Source organism: Bombina bombina, chromosome 6 (genome assembly GCF_027579735.1).
Source record: "Bombina bombina isolate aBomBom1 chromosome 6, aBomBom1.pri, whole genome shotgun sequence".
Lineage (NCBI taxonomy): Eukaryota > Metazoa > Chordata > Amphibia > Anura > Bombinatoridae > Bombina > Bombina bombina.
The window spans coordinates 961,129,477-961,147,965 of NC_069504.1; the positions used below are offsets into that span (position 1 = coordinate 961,129,477).

At 36.0% G+C, this 18,489-nt stretch overlaps 1 protein-coding gene across 3 annotated transcripts in view; it reads right to left on the reverse strand.

Annotated features, from left to right (window-relative positions):
- Positions 1 to 18,489, reverse strand: part of ARAP3 (ArfGAP with RhoGAP domain, ankyrin repeat and PH domain 3) — a 288,603-nt gene that overhangs the window by 148,310 nt on the left and 121,804 nt on the right. For all 3 annotated transcript variants that reach the window (XM_053718619.1, XM_053718617.1, XM_053718618.1), the window contains 2 exons: positions 13,720 to 13,781; positions 7,598 to 7,665 (listed from right to left, as the gene is read on the reverse strand). In XM_053718619.1, coding sequence (XP_053574594.1) covers positions 7,598 to 7,665; positions 13,720 to 13,781 — 130 coding nt within the window. The remainder of the gene's footprint in view (positions 1 to 7,597; positions 7,666 to 13,719; positions 13,782 to 18,489) is intronic.

Below are 18,489 nucleotides of genomic sequence, written 5' to 3' on the forward strand. Positions count from 1 at the left end.
CCTACTGAACAGGTGCAAGATTCACAAGATATGTGTATATGCATTTTGTGATTGGCTTATGGCTGTCACATGATGCATTTGGAAGGAAAATGTAACTAACATTGTCGACATTTGTAAGAAAAAAAATGTATTACTCATGTAAAATTCAAAATGCTTATGCATTTACTGATTATGCTACTCTGCTGTGTTTAGTGGTCCTTTAACCCCTTAACGACCGTAACGTACCATGTACGTTGCCGTCGTTAAGGATTTTCTTTTTAATAATTGCTGCTATCAATTGTGCAAACCCCATAGAAAGACCAGCGACATACCTTTTTTAAAAGGGATATGAAACCCAAAATTTTTCTTTCATGATTCAGATAGAGCATGTGATTTTAAGCAACATTCTAATTTACTCCTATTATCAATTTTTCTTCATTTTCTTGGTATCTTTATTTGGAAAAGCAGGAATGTAATTTTGGTTCAGAACCTGGGTAGAGCACAAATTTTGGTTCAGAACCCTGGGTAGCGCAATCAGCGGACAAATCAGCCGAGTTGCTACCCAGGTTTAGAACCAAAAATGGTCTGGCTCCTGGTAGGTCTTAAAGGGACAAACCCATTTATTCAGATAGAACATACAAATTAAAATAACTTTCCAATTTACTTCTAATATCACATTTTCATGTTATCCTTTGTTAAAAAGCAGGGAAGGTGAGTTTGGGAGTGTGCTTGTGTTTGCAGCATTATATGGCAGAAGTTTTGCAAAAATGTTATATATTAGCAAAAGCACTAGAGCACGCTACCTATCTAGATATCTCTACAACAAAGAATAACATGAGAATAACATGGGAATTTAGCAAATTTAATAATAGAAGTAAATTGGAAACATTTTTAAAATTGTATGCTCTATCTGAATCATGTCTGGGTTTCATGTTTCTTTAAGGTTAGGAGTACTGTTATACCTTCTTGTAGAGGTCTTTGCCATTCTCAATTGAAAGAGAAAAGGGGTGGAGTTATGGTAAGGATGAATGGGATAGGACCATGCCCTAAGTGGTGGCCTATGGGATAGGAGCATGCCCTAAATGGTGGCCTAGGGTGTTCCTCCTGAGTAGGCAGGTCATAGTGCCTGCAAGCCCTTTTAGGAGGAACATGGGGCTCCGTTACAGCTTCCAGTTTTGGGCTTATTAGGAACTCAATTGCTGTAATCTCAATGCTAATATGTTTAGTCAGTTTGTGTGACAAATTAATAAACACAACTAATCCTTTGGTCTTCTCCACCCTAGTATGTAGACACATGCATTCAGCTATTTTAGGCCAATATGAATGCCCAAATCCGGCTCCATAAATTGAGGGCTCGAGTCGGGGGGGGGGGGGGGGGGGGGGGGGAGTTTTTGTTATGTTGATCTAATACACTGTGAATCTTGTGATTTAATCCATTAATGTAAATAACTGTCTGGAGGCTTAAACATGTCTATTTTAAAATTAAGGAAAATTGCAAGAAATTATTAATTGCACATGTCATTAACTAATGTAAATGATTAAGTGAAAAGCAAAGCACCTAAGGTAAAAGGTAAACTGATCATTAACACTGCATTAATTAGCCATTATATTTTAATTTCACTTCAATGAGGGTTGGTGAAAATCTGTATGGAAACTTAAAGGGACATGAAACCCACATTTCTTTCATGTAATTAGCAAGAGTCCATGAGCTAGTGACGTATGGGATATACATTCCTACCAGGAGGGGCAAAGTTTCCCAAACCTCAAAATGCCTATAAATACACCCCTCACCACACCCACAAATCAGTTTTACAAACTTTGCCTCCCGTGGAGGTGGTGAAGTAAGTTTGTGCTATATTCTTCGTTGATATGCGCTCCGCAGCAGGCTGGAGCCAGGTTTTCCTCTCAGCGTGCAGTGAATGTCAGAGGGATGTGAGGAGAGTATTGCCTATTTGAATTCAATGATCTCCTTCTACGGGGTCTATTTCATAGGTTCTCTGTTATCGGTCGTAGAGATTCATCTCTTACCTCCCTTTTCAGATCGACGATATACTCTTATATATACCATTACCTCTGCTGATTCTCGTTTTAGTACTGGTTTGGCTTTCTACTACATGTAGATGAGTGTCCTGGGGTAAGTAAGTCTTATTTTCTGTGACACTCTAAGCTATGGTTGGGCACTTTTATATAAAGTTCTAAATATATGTGTTTAAACATTTATTTGCCTTGATTCAGGATTTCAACGTTCCTTATTTTCAGACAGTCAGTTTCATATTTGGGATAATGCATATGAATATTCAATTTTTTCTTACCTTAAAATTTGACTTTTTTTCCTGTGGGCTGTTAGGCTCGCGGGGGCTGAAAATGCTTCATTTTATTGCGTCATTCTTGGCGCGGACTTTCTTGGCGCAAAAATGTTCTTGTCATTTCCGGCGTCATACGTGTCGCAGGAAGTTGCGTCATTTTTTTGACGTTTTTGCGCCAAAAAATGTTGGCGTTACCGGATGTGGCGCCATTTTTGGCGCCAAAAGCATTTAGGCGCCAAATAATGTGGGCGGCTTTTTTGGCGCTAAAAAATTTGAGCGTCATTGTTGTCTCCACAATATTTAAGTCTCATTATTTATTGCTTCTGGTTGCTAGAAGCTTGTTCATTGGCATTTTTTTCCCATTCCTGAAACTGTCATTTAAGGAATTTGATCAATTTTGCTTTATATGTTGTTTTTTCTATTACATATTGCAAGATGTCTTAGATTGACCCTGGATCAAAAGCTACTTCTGTAAAAACGCTTAACTGAGTTTCAGTTCTACCAAAGCTAAGTTCATTTATTTTAAATGTTATAAATGTTTATCTTTAGCTATGGTTTGTAATAAGTTATTATGTTATACTTTTACATGCGGAATCCATTAGTATTTATGCTTTATATATTTCCCTTCTTACAAGAAATATTTAGAAGATTTATAAGAAATATTTTTCTGATTCTATTTTAAAGGCTTTGTCTGACTTCGTGCCTTCTAATAAAATTTTTAGGTCTTTTTCACTTCTTTTTTAATTATTGAAGTTTCAAATGACCAACAACATACTGAATTATCCTTCTCTGATGATGTTTTTTTCTCAGAAATTTTCTTCATCAGATATTGACACTAACAAATCTACTTTTTTATTATTTTTCTATTATTAAAGTACATTTGTTCTTTGTTGAAAAGGTGTTGATTATTTTGGATATTAAGGTAACTAGTTCTTTAAGACTAGCTGACACTATTTCTGCCTATTTATTTCTTCTGTGTTTTCAGAGGTTTTCTTTCCAATTCCCCATACTAGGGAATGGAATAGGCTGAGAATTTTCTTTTATTCCTTCTTCAAAGGTTTTAAACTTTATTCTTTGCCAGCAGTTAAACTCAATTTGGAGGGTTCTCCATTTTATTGGGGCTATCTCTAATTCTACGAATTATGCTATTGTTTCTATAGCAAAATAGTATTTATTTTCCTTTAGATAGTTGTATCTTATTTATGGAAAATGATTTAGTTCAGGTACTTTTCTTGGTCCTGTGATTTATTTGGATATTGCAATTGCTTCATTTTCTCTGTTCACTTTAAGATCAAGTATCAGATTATGATTCTTTTTAGCATTATTAAAGGGACAACATTTACTAGACTAGGTGCTGTTGCATTTGTCTTGTTGTTTTGCATTTATTGTTTATGCAAGTCCACTGTATTGGCTGGTCCTTTAAACTGGACTATCATGCTAATAATTTCATTTGTGTCTTCATTTTATTGACTATTTTCGCAAATGAGGGTTAATCTATGTCTTTAGCTTTTTTAGCTAGAAGAATTTTGTGATTTAAAAAAAATAAATAAAAAAAAAATCCATATTTCTTTTGTTCTAAGATAATCAATTATTTGTTTTATAATTGGATTCAATTCTTAACTGTTACTCTGGGCTTCAAGATTGAGTTCTAAGACTAAAACTTTCAGCTTATACTAGTTTGGTTGTTCTTATTAAGGAACGAATTCCTGAGTTCTTTTCCAAGTAACATGTTTATAATTGGAGATCGAAATCAGCTCCCTAATATTGCGATGTACGTGCCGTATTCCAGCTTGGCTGGTAAGGGGCAGGTTAAGGCTTCTTTGAAATTTATTTTGGGGTTCAAGCGCTGCTCAGACCTGGAATCTTCTGGGGTATTTCTTCCAGTTCCTTTTGAGGAACCGAGTTTTGGAGTTTTATTCAAACTATTTGCCTTTTTATGGTCATTGATAGCATTATTTTTTTTCATTAGATACAATAAATGCATATTTTCATTTTTCCTGTTTTCATTCAGATTATTTTCTGAGGATGCGGAATCTCATATGATTCACTTGCTCTTCAGGACATAGTTAGAGGATCTTTTTTTTTTTCAAAAAGCTCTTGATTCCTCACACAAGGGTCACCTTTTTTAGGTTTCCAGATAGTTTGTGTCACTGTCCTTGTCTCTATCAGACAAGGGATAATTTTATTAGGTTCCGTCTATCGGTACCTTTAGTCTCTATTATTTCCTTCAGTTGCTATATATGCATAGAAGTTTTAGGTCTTATGGCCTCAGCATTGCATTCAATTCCCTTTGCTCATTTTCACTAGAAAGAACCTTTCCAGTCTTTTATAAGTGTTGTTTCTTCAAGAACATGGTTGGAGGATTAATTTACCTAAAAGTTAGTTTGATTCCTCAGACAAGGGTAACCTTTTTAGGTTTCCTGATAGATCCAGTGTCCTTGATTGTGTCTCTGACGGACAAGAGACGTCTGAAATTGGTTTCAGCTTGTCGAAACCTTCAGTCTCAATCTTTCCCTTCGGTAGCCTTATGCATGGAAATTCTAGGTCTTATGACTGCTGCATTGGACGCGATCCCCTTTGCTCGTTTTCACATGCGACCTCTTCAGCTCTGTATGCTGAACCAGTGGTGCAGGGATTATACAAAGATATCTCAATTAATATCTTTAAAACCGATTGTTCGACACTCTCTGACGTGGTGGACAGACCACCATCGTTTAGTTCAGGGGGCTTCTTTTGTTCTTCCAACCTAGACTGTGATCTCAACAGATGCAAGTCTGACAGGTTGGGGAGCTGTATGGGGGTTTCTGACAGCACAAGGGGTTTGGGAATCTCAGGAGGCGAGATTACCAATCAACATTTTGGAACTCCGTGCAATTTTCAGAGCTCTTCAGTCGTGGTCTCTTCTAAAGAGAGAGTCGTTCATTTGTTTCCAGACGGACAATGTCACAACCGTGGCATATGTCAATCATCAAGGAGGAACTCACAGTCCTCTGGCTATGAAAGAAGTCTCTCGAATACTTGTATGGGCGGAATCCAGCTCCTGTCTAATTTCTGCGGTTCATATCCCAGGTATAGACACTTGGGAAGCGGATTATCTCAGTCGCCAAACGCTACATCCGGGCGAATGGTTTCTTCACCCAGAGGTATTTCTTCAGATTGTTCAAATATGGGGACTTCCAGAAATAGATCTGATGGCTTCTCATCTAAACAAGAAGCTTCCCAGGTATCTGTCCAGATCCAGGGATCCTCAGGTGGAAGCAGTGGATGCATTGTCACTTCCTTGGAAGTATCATCCTGCTTATATCTTTCCGCCTCTAGTTCTTTTTCCAAGATTCTAAAGGAGCGTTCGTTTATTCTGCTGGTGGATCCAGCATGGCCTCACAGGTTTTGGTATGCGGATCTTGTCCGGATGGCCACTTGCCAACCGTGGACTCTTCCGTTAAGACCAGACCTTCTATCGCAAGGTCCTTTTTTCCATCAGGATCTCAAATCCTTAAATTTGAAGGTATGGAGATTGAACGCTTGATTCTCAGTCATAGAGGTTTCTCTGACTCTGTGATTAATACTATGTTACAGGCTCGTAAAACTGTATCTAGGAAGATATATTATCGAGTCTGGAAGATTTACACTTCTTGGTGTTTTTCTCATCATTTTTCTTGGCATTCTTTGAGAATTTCTAGAATTTTACAGTTTCTTCAGGATGGTTTGGATAAGGTTTGTCTGCAAGTTCCTTGAAAGGTCAAATCTCTGCTCTTTCTGTTCTTTTTCACAGAAAGATTGCTAGTCTTCCTGATATTCATTGTTTTGTACAAGCTTTGGCTCGTATAAAACCTGTTATTAAGTCAATTTCTCCTCCTTGGAGTTTGAATTTGGTTCTGGGGGCTCTTCAAGCTCCTCCGTTTGAACCTATGTATTCACTGGACATTTAATTACTTTCTTGGAAAGTTTTGTTTCTTTTGGCCATCTCTTCTGCTAGAAGAGTTTCTGAATTATCTGCTCTTTCTTGTGAGTCTCCTTTTCTGTTTTTTTCATCAGGATAAGGCGGTGTTGCGAACTTCTTTTAAATTTTTACCTAAGGTTGTGAATTCTAACAACATTAGTAGAGAAATAGTGGTTCCTTCATTGTGTCCTAATCCTAAGAATTCTAAGGAAAAGTTGTTTGCATTCTTTGGATGTAGTTAGAGCTTTGAAATATTATGTTGAAGCTACTAAGGATTTCCGAAAGACTTCTAGTCTATTTGTTATCTTTTCCGGTTCTAGGAAAGGTCAGAAGGCTTCTGCCATTTATTTGGCATCATTTTCAGTTTTTTTTTCATTATAAGATTTAAACTTTGTTTTGGGTGTGGATTTTTTTCAGCGGAATTGGCTGTCTTTATTTTATCCCTCCCTCTCTAGTGACTCTTGCGTGGAAGATCCACATCTTGGGTAGTCATTATCCCATACGTCACTAGCTCATGGACTCTTGCTAATTACATGAAAGAAAACATAATTTATGTAAGAACTTACCTGATAAATTCATTTCTTTCATATTAGCAAGAGTCCATGAGGCCCACCCTTTTTTGTGGTGGTTATGATTTTTTTGTATAAAGCACAATTATTCCAATTCCTTATTCTTTATGCTTTCGCACTTTTTTCTTATTACCCCACTTCTTGGCTATACGTTAAACTGATTTGTGGGTGTGGTGAGGGGTGTATTTATAGGCATTTTGAGGTTTGGGAAACTTTGCCCCTCCTGGTAGGAATGTATATCCCATACGTCACTAGCTCATGGACTCTTGCTAATATGAAAGAAATGAATTTATCAGGTAAGTTCTTACATAAATTATGTTTTTTTCTTTCATGATTTAGAAAGATAATGCATTTTTAAACATATTTTTAATTTACTTCAATTATCTAATTAGTTTTATTCTCTTGATATTCTTTGCTGAAAAGCATATCTAGATATGCTCAGTAGCTGCTGATTGGTTGCTGCACATAGAAGCCTCATGTGATTGGCTCACCCATGTGCATTGCTTTTTCTTCAAATACGGATATCTAAAAAATGAAGCAAAATAAATAATAGAAGTAAATTGTATTGTTGTTTAAATTTGTATGTTCTATCTGAATCATGAAAGAAAGATTTGGGGTTTAGCGGACCTTTAAGGGGGGAAAAAAAAGTAAAAATTAACATTAAACATGTATATAAGGTTAACAATAAACCCACATGAATATGCTCATGGATTGTAATTTACTATCTGAATTAAGATACTTAACACTTTATAAATATATATGGATGAAATACAAGTGATCACATGACTTATCCATCGCCATACCTTGGTTTCTTGTGGTTGAGGACTCCGGTTAAACACTGTCTCACAATATGGATTGATGTCTTGCGTTACTAAATCAAAACAGACACAATGTGGTAAGTTGTGGAATCGTTACATTCATTTACTCTCAAAAATCTATGCTGCTAAATCAATTTTCGTGATTTTCTGTTATCAGAATGTATTTTATAGACAACAAAAACTAGTATAGAAAGTAATATCATTCTGAGGCAGGGTTCTTCAAACTTTTATCCCCAAGACCCAGTGCCATGATATTACATACCTTTGTGACCCTATGTTCTGCTTTGTCTGAACATTTTTGAAGTAATATACAATATGATCGCTGCAATTTTTGGCAAAGTGACTAAAATGTGTGTGTACTTTATTCCTGACTGCAGTCAAACTTGAAAGTGTTGTAAAAGGTAATAACACTATCATACAACACACACATCACACAAGCACACACACTTTTACAAATCTTCTGTCACCCAGACACTCACAAAAAACACACATTTTTACACACACACATTTTCATATAACCACATACCACACTCACAAATTGAGGTATACATTTTAAAATGTAAGGTCCATTATCTGATTTTGGTTATGGCTACAAATTTTACCCAGCCTCATGCATGCAATTGGGCATACAATATGGCAGTAACACCCCTGAATAAACATGATAAACAGCTGTACTTTGTGAAATGTGGCCTTATATCCACTAAGCCATCATAGCAGCTATTTCAAATCACAAAATAAAGGTAAAGAGACTATTTGAAACCAATTTAATACACTCCAGCAGATAAAGTGAATCATTGGGAACTCATTAATGAGCAAAAATTTAACAGTACAATGTCCCTTTAATTACCTAATAATAAGCGTAGAACTGATGTTGCACCGAGAGCCACAAAATTTACACTTGGAGGATATGGCCCTTGAGCTGTAGTCTGGGTAGCCTGGTTTAAACACAAATAGTTCTCTGTTAAAGATGCCTTGAATAAAGATCTTGTTTGTCATTACAGCCGTCTGTGATGGATCAAGAATTTAACTGTCTATGGGAAGTCATTATACCATGGAAAAATGCAGCTAAATGGCTTGATAGCATGGGATATAGAGCACCTTGTTACCGTACTACACTTTACAGGTTGTAGCAGTGGCGCTTCTAGAACTTAATATCTGGGTGCTAATAAAGGTGCTGAGCATAATACACTGAGCCCTTTGCAGCTCACTGTGGGTGCTACACATGCATTTTGAGCATAACACCCTATAGAATCACCACTGGTTTCTAGGCCCATGTTAGGCAAATGGTGTTAAAACTCTTTATTTTAAACCCTGTACATCACTGGTCTTTCTATGGTGATTGCATTTTTTATATTTTTGGTGGCCACCAGGAAGGAGGGAGGGTGTAATAGTGCTGTCCTCTTAACAACCAATGACATACAGGATATGTTGTTATCATTAAGGGGTTAATAGTCATGTATCAAACCATCCTGGACAGATTTGCAGTTCATTTTTGTACATAATAAAAAATAACCAATCACAACTTAAAGGGACATTAAAAAGTGTTTTTTCTTTATGCATCAGAAATTAATCATTGCATTTAAAAAGTTCCACATGCAAAATTAAAGGATAGAAAGGTTGAAATGTAAATGTGCGTTGGTAGATTTCAATTTTAAATAGAAAATGAGGCGAGAGGGGCACCCGCCCAGGGCCCCACTCCGTTGGCCCTGGCAATGAGTTTCAGCCTCCTTATGATGATAGTATATAAGAGTAAATTGAGTTTATTGCAAAGTTTTATACTTTGAACAGCCACAAAAAAAGAAAAAGATACCTCTAGAAAGCTGATTATATTGTCTAATAAGAAATCTAGCTCTTGGTACAAATAACTAAATTAATTCATGATTTATCATGTATGATCAGTAGTAGACATACTCAACAGATGGCCCTGGTGCAAAGGTAACTCAATAGTAAGCAATAGAATTAATATACATGATGCTCCCTGTAATGATTTTGAGTATATACAGAGATAGATAGATAGATAGATAGATAGATAGATGATAGACCTGCAACCTGAACTAATTCAAGGTTCCCCTGCTTTAGGATTGAACAAATTCTGCACACACCTATGTATAGACTGTCTGCAATGGAGCCCCCAGTACTTGAGCTTTGGTGCCACTGCCAGGGCTGGATTGGCCTACCAGGATACCAGGAGATTTCCCGGTGTGCTGCAGCAGCTGGGGCTGGAAAGCTACAATTTAAAGGGGTGATTAATGGATGTAATTGGGTTGTAGGGCTGCTATATAACATCAATCGGACATTTGTATTTATCACAAAGTAATATAATTTAATTCTAAAACAATATTGGGGAAGGAGTGTCCCAGTAATCCCCTTTGAGAAAAATGGGGCATGTGGATTCTATCGATTCAACGGAAAATAGGGCTGGTCTTCATATTTTTCCAGGGCTGCTTTTTATTCCCAGTCCAGCCCTGGCCACTGCACCTGCTGCACCAATGGTAGTTCCGTCCCTGTGTATGATTAGTGATGTGCAGCATATACTGTCAATGTACAGCTTCATAGTAACCGCTAGGCAGCTGCCTATATTGTCTAATAAGAAATCTAGCTCTTGGTACAAATAACTAAATTAATTCATGATTTATCATGTATGATCAGTAGTAGACATACTCAACAGATGGCCCTGGTGCAAAGGTAACTCAATAGTAAGCAATAGAATTAATATACATGATGCTCCCTGTAATGATTTTGAGTATATACAGAGATAGATAGATAGATAGATAGATAGATAGATAGATAGATAGATAGATAGATGATAGACCTGCAACCTGAACTAATTCAAGGTTCCCCTGCTTTAGAATTGAACAAATTCTGTATAGACTGTCTGCAATGGAGCCCCCAGTACTTGAGCTTTGGTGCCACTGCACCTGCTGTACCAATGGTAGTTCCGTCCCTGTGTATGATTAGTGATGTGCAGCATATACTGTCAATGTTCAGCTTCATAGTAACCGCTAGGCAGCTGCCTATATTGTCTAATAAGAAATCTAGCACTTGATACAAATTGTAAAATGAATTGCATGACTTATGTATGATTAGTGATGTGCTGCATATATCACAAATGGTGCATAATGGCTAATTTATTTCATTATGTTTATAAGAACATTTTATAATGATAAAAATTATTTGTCTTTATAAAAAGTAAAAATATAAAAGCTGAAACCAACAAAACTGCAAATTCATAGAACCATTAAAAGATGATAACAAGATAATGGATAAAAATAGTCAGATTGAGGATATGATAACATATTAGAAATGTGTGAAAAGGAGTAAAAAAGTACAGGATAAATTGTTTACACAAGTGGTTTTGCTATGATGCTAAGATGTACAGTTTTAACAGTGAGTGATTTCATTTTTTTCAAATCAGAAGATTATATTGGTAACAGCTAATTCCCAGTTCAATGCTTAAAGGGCAATACAAAGTTTGTAATTATAAAATAGAACATAAAAGTATGTGTAGTGAGATAACTGCAATATACTTTCATTACTTATTGTGTCTGCTTTTCCTGTAATGTTTATATATTTTTTTTTTCTTAATTCAATTACGCTTCTATAAAATAATGGGCATCACCATGGTGGAACCAAGGTTTTCTTCATTGTCTGTCTATTTTGCTGAGGACAGTCAGGAACAGATATAAAACATGCAATAAAAGAGAATGTGCAAACGAGGCTGTGTGGAATTTGTTAGACAATCTGCTTTAGTTTGCAGTATTGTGGAAGATCTAGCAGTTTTTTTATTAAAGGGATAGACAGGTCTAAATTGAAATGTGCATAAATGCATTTCAATTTCCAATAGAATAATTTTTGCCATATACTTCCATTAGCAAAAATGCTTCTGTAAAAGTTATTGCTGTTTTTTTGTGGCATAGGCACATATCCTGTGTGGGCCTAGGCACCAGTATTCAGTGATCTGAAGATAGTGTGTATTGCTTCAGTGAAGACGTAATTTGTGTCATACAAGCTACCACTGACTCTCTGAGAAGGTGTGGTGTTTGAATACTACTGCACAGTTCTCACAGGATATGTGCATATGCTGCAGAAAAACAGTAATACACTTTTACTAGAAGCATTTTTGCTAATGGAAGTATTTTGAAAAAGTATTTCCCATTAAAATGCATCCATGCACATTTAAATGTTGACCTTTCTACCCCTTTAACATTATATTTGAAAGGGCATCAATTTGTTACTTTTCAAATGTGGTATAAAAAAAGCAATGCAGTCAAATTCTGCAGTATGAAAAATTAGCTATCAATCTATAATTTTGCATTAATGTAAAAGGGCCTGTGATCTGTTTTATGTTTGCACTGTCATATATTTTATTTGCAGAGTATGGATAAAGGTTTAGCAATGCACTTTATTTTTGCAGCAATAACAAGCTAGAAAATAATTATTTCTGCATTGTATTATAGCAGACCAGGGGCTCACTCACAAAAGGAGAACCCAATGGATTTTGGACAGCTAGAGTGTAAATCAGTTATGCTTTAGCTTGATATACTAATATCTACCAGGTGCAGTACTATAATATAAGATATATAAAGCTTAGGAGAAGGACCAAGGTGCATAGTCTATTTATAAATGGATTAAAGGGATATGACCCACTTTTTTTCTTTCATGATTCAGATAGATCAGTCAATTTTAAGCAGTTTTCTAATTTACTCCTATTATAATTTTTTTATATCTTTATTTGAAAAGCAAGGATGTAACTTAGGTGCCAGACCATTTTTGGTCAGCACCTGGGGTAGTGTTTACTGATGGCTAAAAGCATTCCTGCTTTTTAAAATAAAGATACCAAGAAAATGAAGGAAATTTCATAATAGGAGTAAATTATAAAGTTGCTTAAAATTGCTGCCCTATCTGAATCACGAAAGAAAACATTTGGGGTTTTATATCCCTTTAAATTTGTGAGCTAGTTGATTGATTCATGCTCAAGCGGAACAGCCAAGGAATCAAAAGGGAGGCAGGGGTTTGTGGTACCAGGCAGTGTAGTTAAAAGAACAGTCAAGTAACTGGGTAGCAAACTGCTTTACAATTTAGAACTATACCAGTTTTCATATGACTTTCTTATAAGAATAGTCTAGTCAAAATTAAACGTTCATGATTCAGATAGAGCATGCAATTTTAATCAACTTTCTAATTTACTCCTATTATCAAATTTCTTCATTCTCTTGGTATCTTTATTTGAATGTTAGCTTAGGAGCCGGCCCATTTTTGGTTCAGAACCTGGGTAGCTTTTGCTGATTGGTGGCTACATTTAGACACCAGTTAGAAAGCGCTACCCAGGTGCTGAACTAAAAGTGGGCTGGCTCCTATGCTTACATTCCTGCTTTTTAAAATAAAAATAACAAGAGAGTGAATACAAATTTATAATAGGAGTAAATTAGAAAGTTGCTTAAAATTGCATACTCTATCTGAATCATGAAAGTTTAATTTTGACTATACTGTCCCTTTATTGTATTTACATTTTACTCCACAGTTGTGAGACTAACTCCAAATTTACTTTACCAATTGTCACATGCATGGTATTAAAGGCAGGTAGCATTATTATGTTTATTTTGGAGCTAACAACAGTATAGTATTGGCTCTCCATCTAACCTTATTGTCTACATATACATTATATGCACATTAGCAAGTACATTGCTTCAGTGATGGCAAATATATGGCAGAAGGGAGGGTATTAAAGGGACACTGTACCCAATTTTTTTCTTTTGTGATTCAGATAGAGAAGCAATTTTAAGCAACTTTCTAATTTACTCATATCATTTTTTTTTCTCGTTCTCTTGCTATCTTTTTATTGAGAACTCTGGACAGCAATTTTTTATTGGTGGGTGAATTTATCCACCAATCAGCAAGAACAACCCAGGCTGTTCACCAAAAATGGACCAGCATCTAAACTTTCATTCTTGCATTTCAAATAAAGATACCAAGAGAATGAAGAAAATTTGATAATAGGAGTTAATTAGAAAGTTGCTTAAAATTTCATGCTCTATCTAAATTACGAAAGAAAAAAATTGGGTTCAGTGTCCCTTTAAGTAATGTATGAAAAAGACATAATACATTACCTAGACTTGAGGTTGGTCTTTCAGGAACCAAAGGAACGTCCTGTTCAGAAGAACCTGTGTTGCTGACAAAACACAACTATCATTAATATTGAGGGTAACAGAGAAATACTATTGTAACTGGCAGATTTACAGATTGCCCATTTTACTGTCATATTACTGTGATAAGCATTTTCATGTAATGGAAAGTTTGCATAAGTTATTTTTATAGGAAAGGATATAATTTCATTATAGCTTCTAATATTTATCATGCATTTTAAAACCAAGTTTTAAATGTTCTGGAATATTTTTTTTGTGATAATACAATATAAACGTTTATCTTGCACTACAGGCAGTTCACAGCCCCACTCTCTTCTAACTAAATAAACTGAATTTAATTTATTGAAATAAAATCAGTAACAGTTGTGAGGAGCTGAATACATTACCAGCAACAGCACGTAAAAGTCAAGCTCATTTACAAACACATTGTTTAATTAGAGACCTACGTTTTCCCAAACACTTTTTTGTTGGATAAACATGATCTGTAGCTGTTATATGTCATGTTAAATCATTTGTAATGTTTTATAGCCAGGAAAAGTATTTTATAGAGTACTAGGCGATAAGCCTGCCCAGAGGGCAATCTATTTAAAAAAAAAAACTACAAACCCCAAAGTACAAATTACACAAAATAAAAAATTTAAAATTCCAGGAAGAAATAAACAAAACTATCAAAAATAAAAAAAAATAAACCTAAACTAATACCCCTTTAAAAAATTCCCCCAAAAATAAAAACACCCCCTAATTTAATACTAAACTACCAATAGCCCTTAAAAAAGGTTTTGAAGGGCATTGCCCTATGTTAAACAGCTCTTATACCTAAACAAATTACCAATTACCCCCTAACAGTAAAAAACCCCACCCACCAAACCCCCCCAAAATTAAAAACCCAACACTAAAAAAAAACTAAACTACCCATTGGTATTCGGCTCTTTTACTGCCCTTAAAAGGGCAATCAGCTCTTTTCCAGCCCAAAAAACCTTAATAAAAAAAAGCCACACCAAAAAATAAAAAATAAACGCCTAAGACTAAGCCCCAAATAGGTACTCACCATTCCTGAAGTCCAGCGGAGAAGCTCCAAATAGGTGCTCACCATTCTTGAAGTCCGGCAGAGAAGGTCTTTTTCCAGGTGGCTCCATCATCTTCTATTTTCATCCGGAACGAAGGCGGCGCGTAGCAGAGGTGCGAAGCTGTCTTCCCCGATGCGTGGATCCTCAGTGGCGGTCCTCAATTGCGGCGTTCATCGGCGGCATGGAGGCTCTTTTTCATCCGATGTCCGTCGTACACTGAAGAGTGAATGCAAGGTACCGCATTCAATTTGAGGTACCTTGCATTCCTATTGACTGAAATTTTGAAATCAGCCAATAGGATTAGAGCTACTGAAATCCTATTGGTTTTTCAAATCAGCCAATAAGATTTCAGTAGCTCTCATCCTATTGGCTGATTTAAAAATTTCAGCCAATAGGAATGCAAGGTACCCCAATAAATATGCGGTACCATGCATTTAATCTTCAGTGTGCGAGGGATGATCGCATGAAGAGGAGCCTCCACGCCGCTGAGGCCTGCCGCCACTGAAGACCGCTGCTGAGGACCGCCACTGAGGATCCATGCTTTGGGGAAGCTAGCTCTGCACCTCTTTCGCTCCGGATGAAGATAGAAGATGATGGAGCCGCCTGGAAGAAAACCTTCTCCGCCGGACTTCAGAAACGGTGAGTACCTATTTGGGGCTTAGTCTTAAGGTTTTTTTTATTTTATTTTTTATTTTTATTTTTTAAGTTTAAAAGAGCCCATACAAATACCCCTTTAGGGGCAATGGGTAGTTTAGGTTTCTTTAGTGTTAGGTTTTTTATTTTGGGGGGTTTGGTGGGTGGGGTTTTTTTACTGTTAGGGGGGACTTGAGCGCCTAAATAAAGGCTAAAATGGTAGTGTTTATTCAGTTAACATTAAATCCAGATAAAAAATACACTAGAATGCTTACGCTTAAAATAGTAAAATCATGGATCCATGAGTTAGCATAGAAACAAATATAAAACAACAATAGTTAAGTTGGCATATGTATGGTAATTAAAGTGGTGATGGTATTGATATATTCTCCTGAGGGATACCGTTTAAGGTGCAAATGAGATCTCACTTGAAAATAATAGTAAACAATGTGCCCCAAGTGATATGTCCAACGTGCCCTTAGGCAGAAAAGTGTCTACATGAATCAATGTGAAGATCCGGTGCAACAATGTGGAACAATCCAAAATGCAATAGGGATGACAAAAAGGTGAAAAAAATGAAAAGCAAATAATTAAAATGAAAAACTTTGTGACTTGATAAAGGCCTGTTCACAGGCCAAAACGCATTGACATTTAACTGGTAAGCTCCTTTTTAATACCCTAATAGTTGTTTAAGCTGTTTTGCACTATTGTTTCTTTCGTTTTTTACAGGATCATTTAGGATTTCTTTCACCACCAGATGGAAATTTACTAAAAGACCACACAGGAGGACCTAAGGTCCACCACAATATTTTGGATACCTCACACTTGTTTTAACAACATCTCTATATATATATTTTTCACAGTTTTTTCACTTTTACACAAAGTTTTTCATTTTTATTTTTTGCTTTTCATTTTTTTCTTCTTTTTATCATCCCTATTGCATTTTGGATTGTTCCACATTTTTTTACCGGATCTTCACATTGATTCATGTAGACACTTTTCTGCCTAAGGGCACTTTGGTATCACTTGGGACACATAATTGTTTAATATCATTTTCAAGTGAGATCTCACTTGCACCTTAAACGGTATCCTTGAGGAGAATATATCAATACCATCACCCCTTTTATTACCATACATATGCTAACTTAACTATTGTTGTTCATACTAATGTGTGTTTTACATTTGTTTCTATGCTAACTCATGGATCCATGATTTTACTATTTTAAGTGTAAGCATTCTAGTGTATTTTTTATCTGGATTTAATGTTAACTGAATAAACACTACCATTCTCTGTATATTACCACTTCACCTTAGCCTTTATTTAGGCGCTCACTTCACCAACCTTTAAGATTATTACCCTTTAGGTCCACTAGGAGACCCACTGAAGAGAGCTGTAGGTGCAACCATTAGCGCTAGGTCTACTATCTCTTAACATAAATAAATTAGTTATTTGCATTGTGGGGTTTTGGGCTGTTAAGGGGTTAATAGGTTAATTAGGTTTATCCCAATGTGGGGGTTTGTCAGTTTAGGGGTTAATAGGTTAATTAGGTTTATTGCGATGAGAGGGGTTGGCATTTTAGGAGTTAATAGGTTAATTAAGTTTATTGCGATGTGGGGGTTTGGTGGTTTAGGGGTTAATAGGTTAATTAGGTTTATTGCGATGTGGGGGTTTGGCAGTTTAGGGATTAATAGGTTAATTAGGTTTATTGCGATGAGGGGGGTTGGCGGTTTAGGAAATAATAGGTTAATTAAGTTTATTGCGATGTGGGGGTTTGGCGTTTCAGGGGTTAATAGGTTAATTAGGCTTATTGCGATGTCGGGGGTTGGCGGTTTAGGTATAATATTTTTATTACATTATTTGCAGATTATGGGTTAATTACTTTATTATTTTGCGATGTGGGGTATGCGGTTTAGGTGTTTGTTATTACTTCGTGCGGGAGGTTAGGTTTTTCGTTATTTTGTGCGGGCGGTTGCGTGTCTTTTTTTTAAGACTTCTGGTTTGCCTACACTGCATCCAGGTGGATTCCCAAAATGGCAAGTATGCAGCTTTGCTGCATTCAGGTGGATTCTTTTGGCTGCCTCGTGTAGCCAACATTCCTTTGAGGATGTGTGTGCGTCTGCCAACGGCGATGGATGCGTTACAAACGTGATTATAGTAGCGATTATTTTTTTTAACCCCTTAGTGACCAGAGCACTTTTCCATTTTCTGTCCGTTTGGGACCAAGGCTATTTTTACATTTCTGCGGTGTTTGTGTTTAGCTGAAATTTTCCTCTTACTCATTTACTGTACCCACACATATTATATACCGTTTTTCTCGCCATTAAATGGACTTTCTAAAAATACCATTATTTTCATCATATCTTATCATTTACTATAAAAAAAATTATAAAATATGAGGAAAAATGGAAAAAAACACACTTTTTCTAACTTTGAACCCCAAAATCTGTTACATATCTACAACCACCAAAAAACACCCATGGTAAATAGTTTCTAAATTTTGTCCTGAGTTTAGAAATACCCAATGTTTACATCTTCTTTGCTTTTTTTTGTAACTTATAGGGCCATAAATACAAGTAGCACTTTGCTATTTTCAAACAATTTTTTTTCAAAATTAGCGCTAGTTACATTGGGACACTGATATTTTTCAGGAATCCCTGAATATCCATTGACATGTATATATATATATATATATTTAGAAGACACCCCAAAGTATTGATATAGGCCCATTTTGGTATGTTTCATGCCACCATTTCACCGCCAAATGCGATCAAATACAAAAAATCGTTCACTTTTTCACAAATTTTTTCACAAACTTTCAGTTTCTCACTGAAATTATTTACAAACTGCTTGTGCAATTATGGCATAAATAGTTGTAAATTCTTCTCTGGGATCCCCTTTGTTCAGAAATAGCAGACATATATGGCTTTGGCATTGCTTTTTGGTAATTAGAAGGCCGCTAAATGCCACTGCGCACCACACGTGTATTATGCCCAGCAGTGAAGGGGTTAATTAGGGAGCATGTAAGGAGCTTTT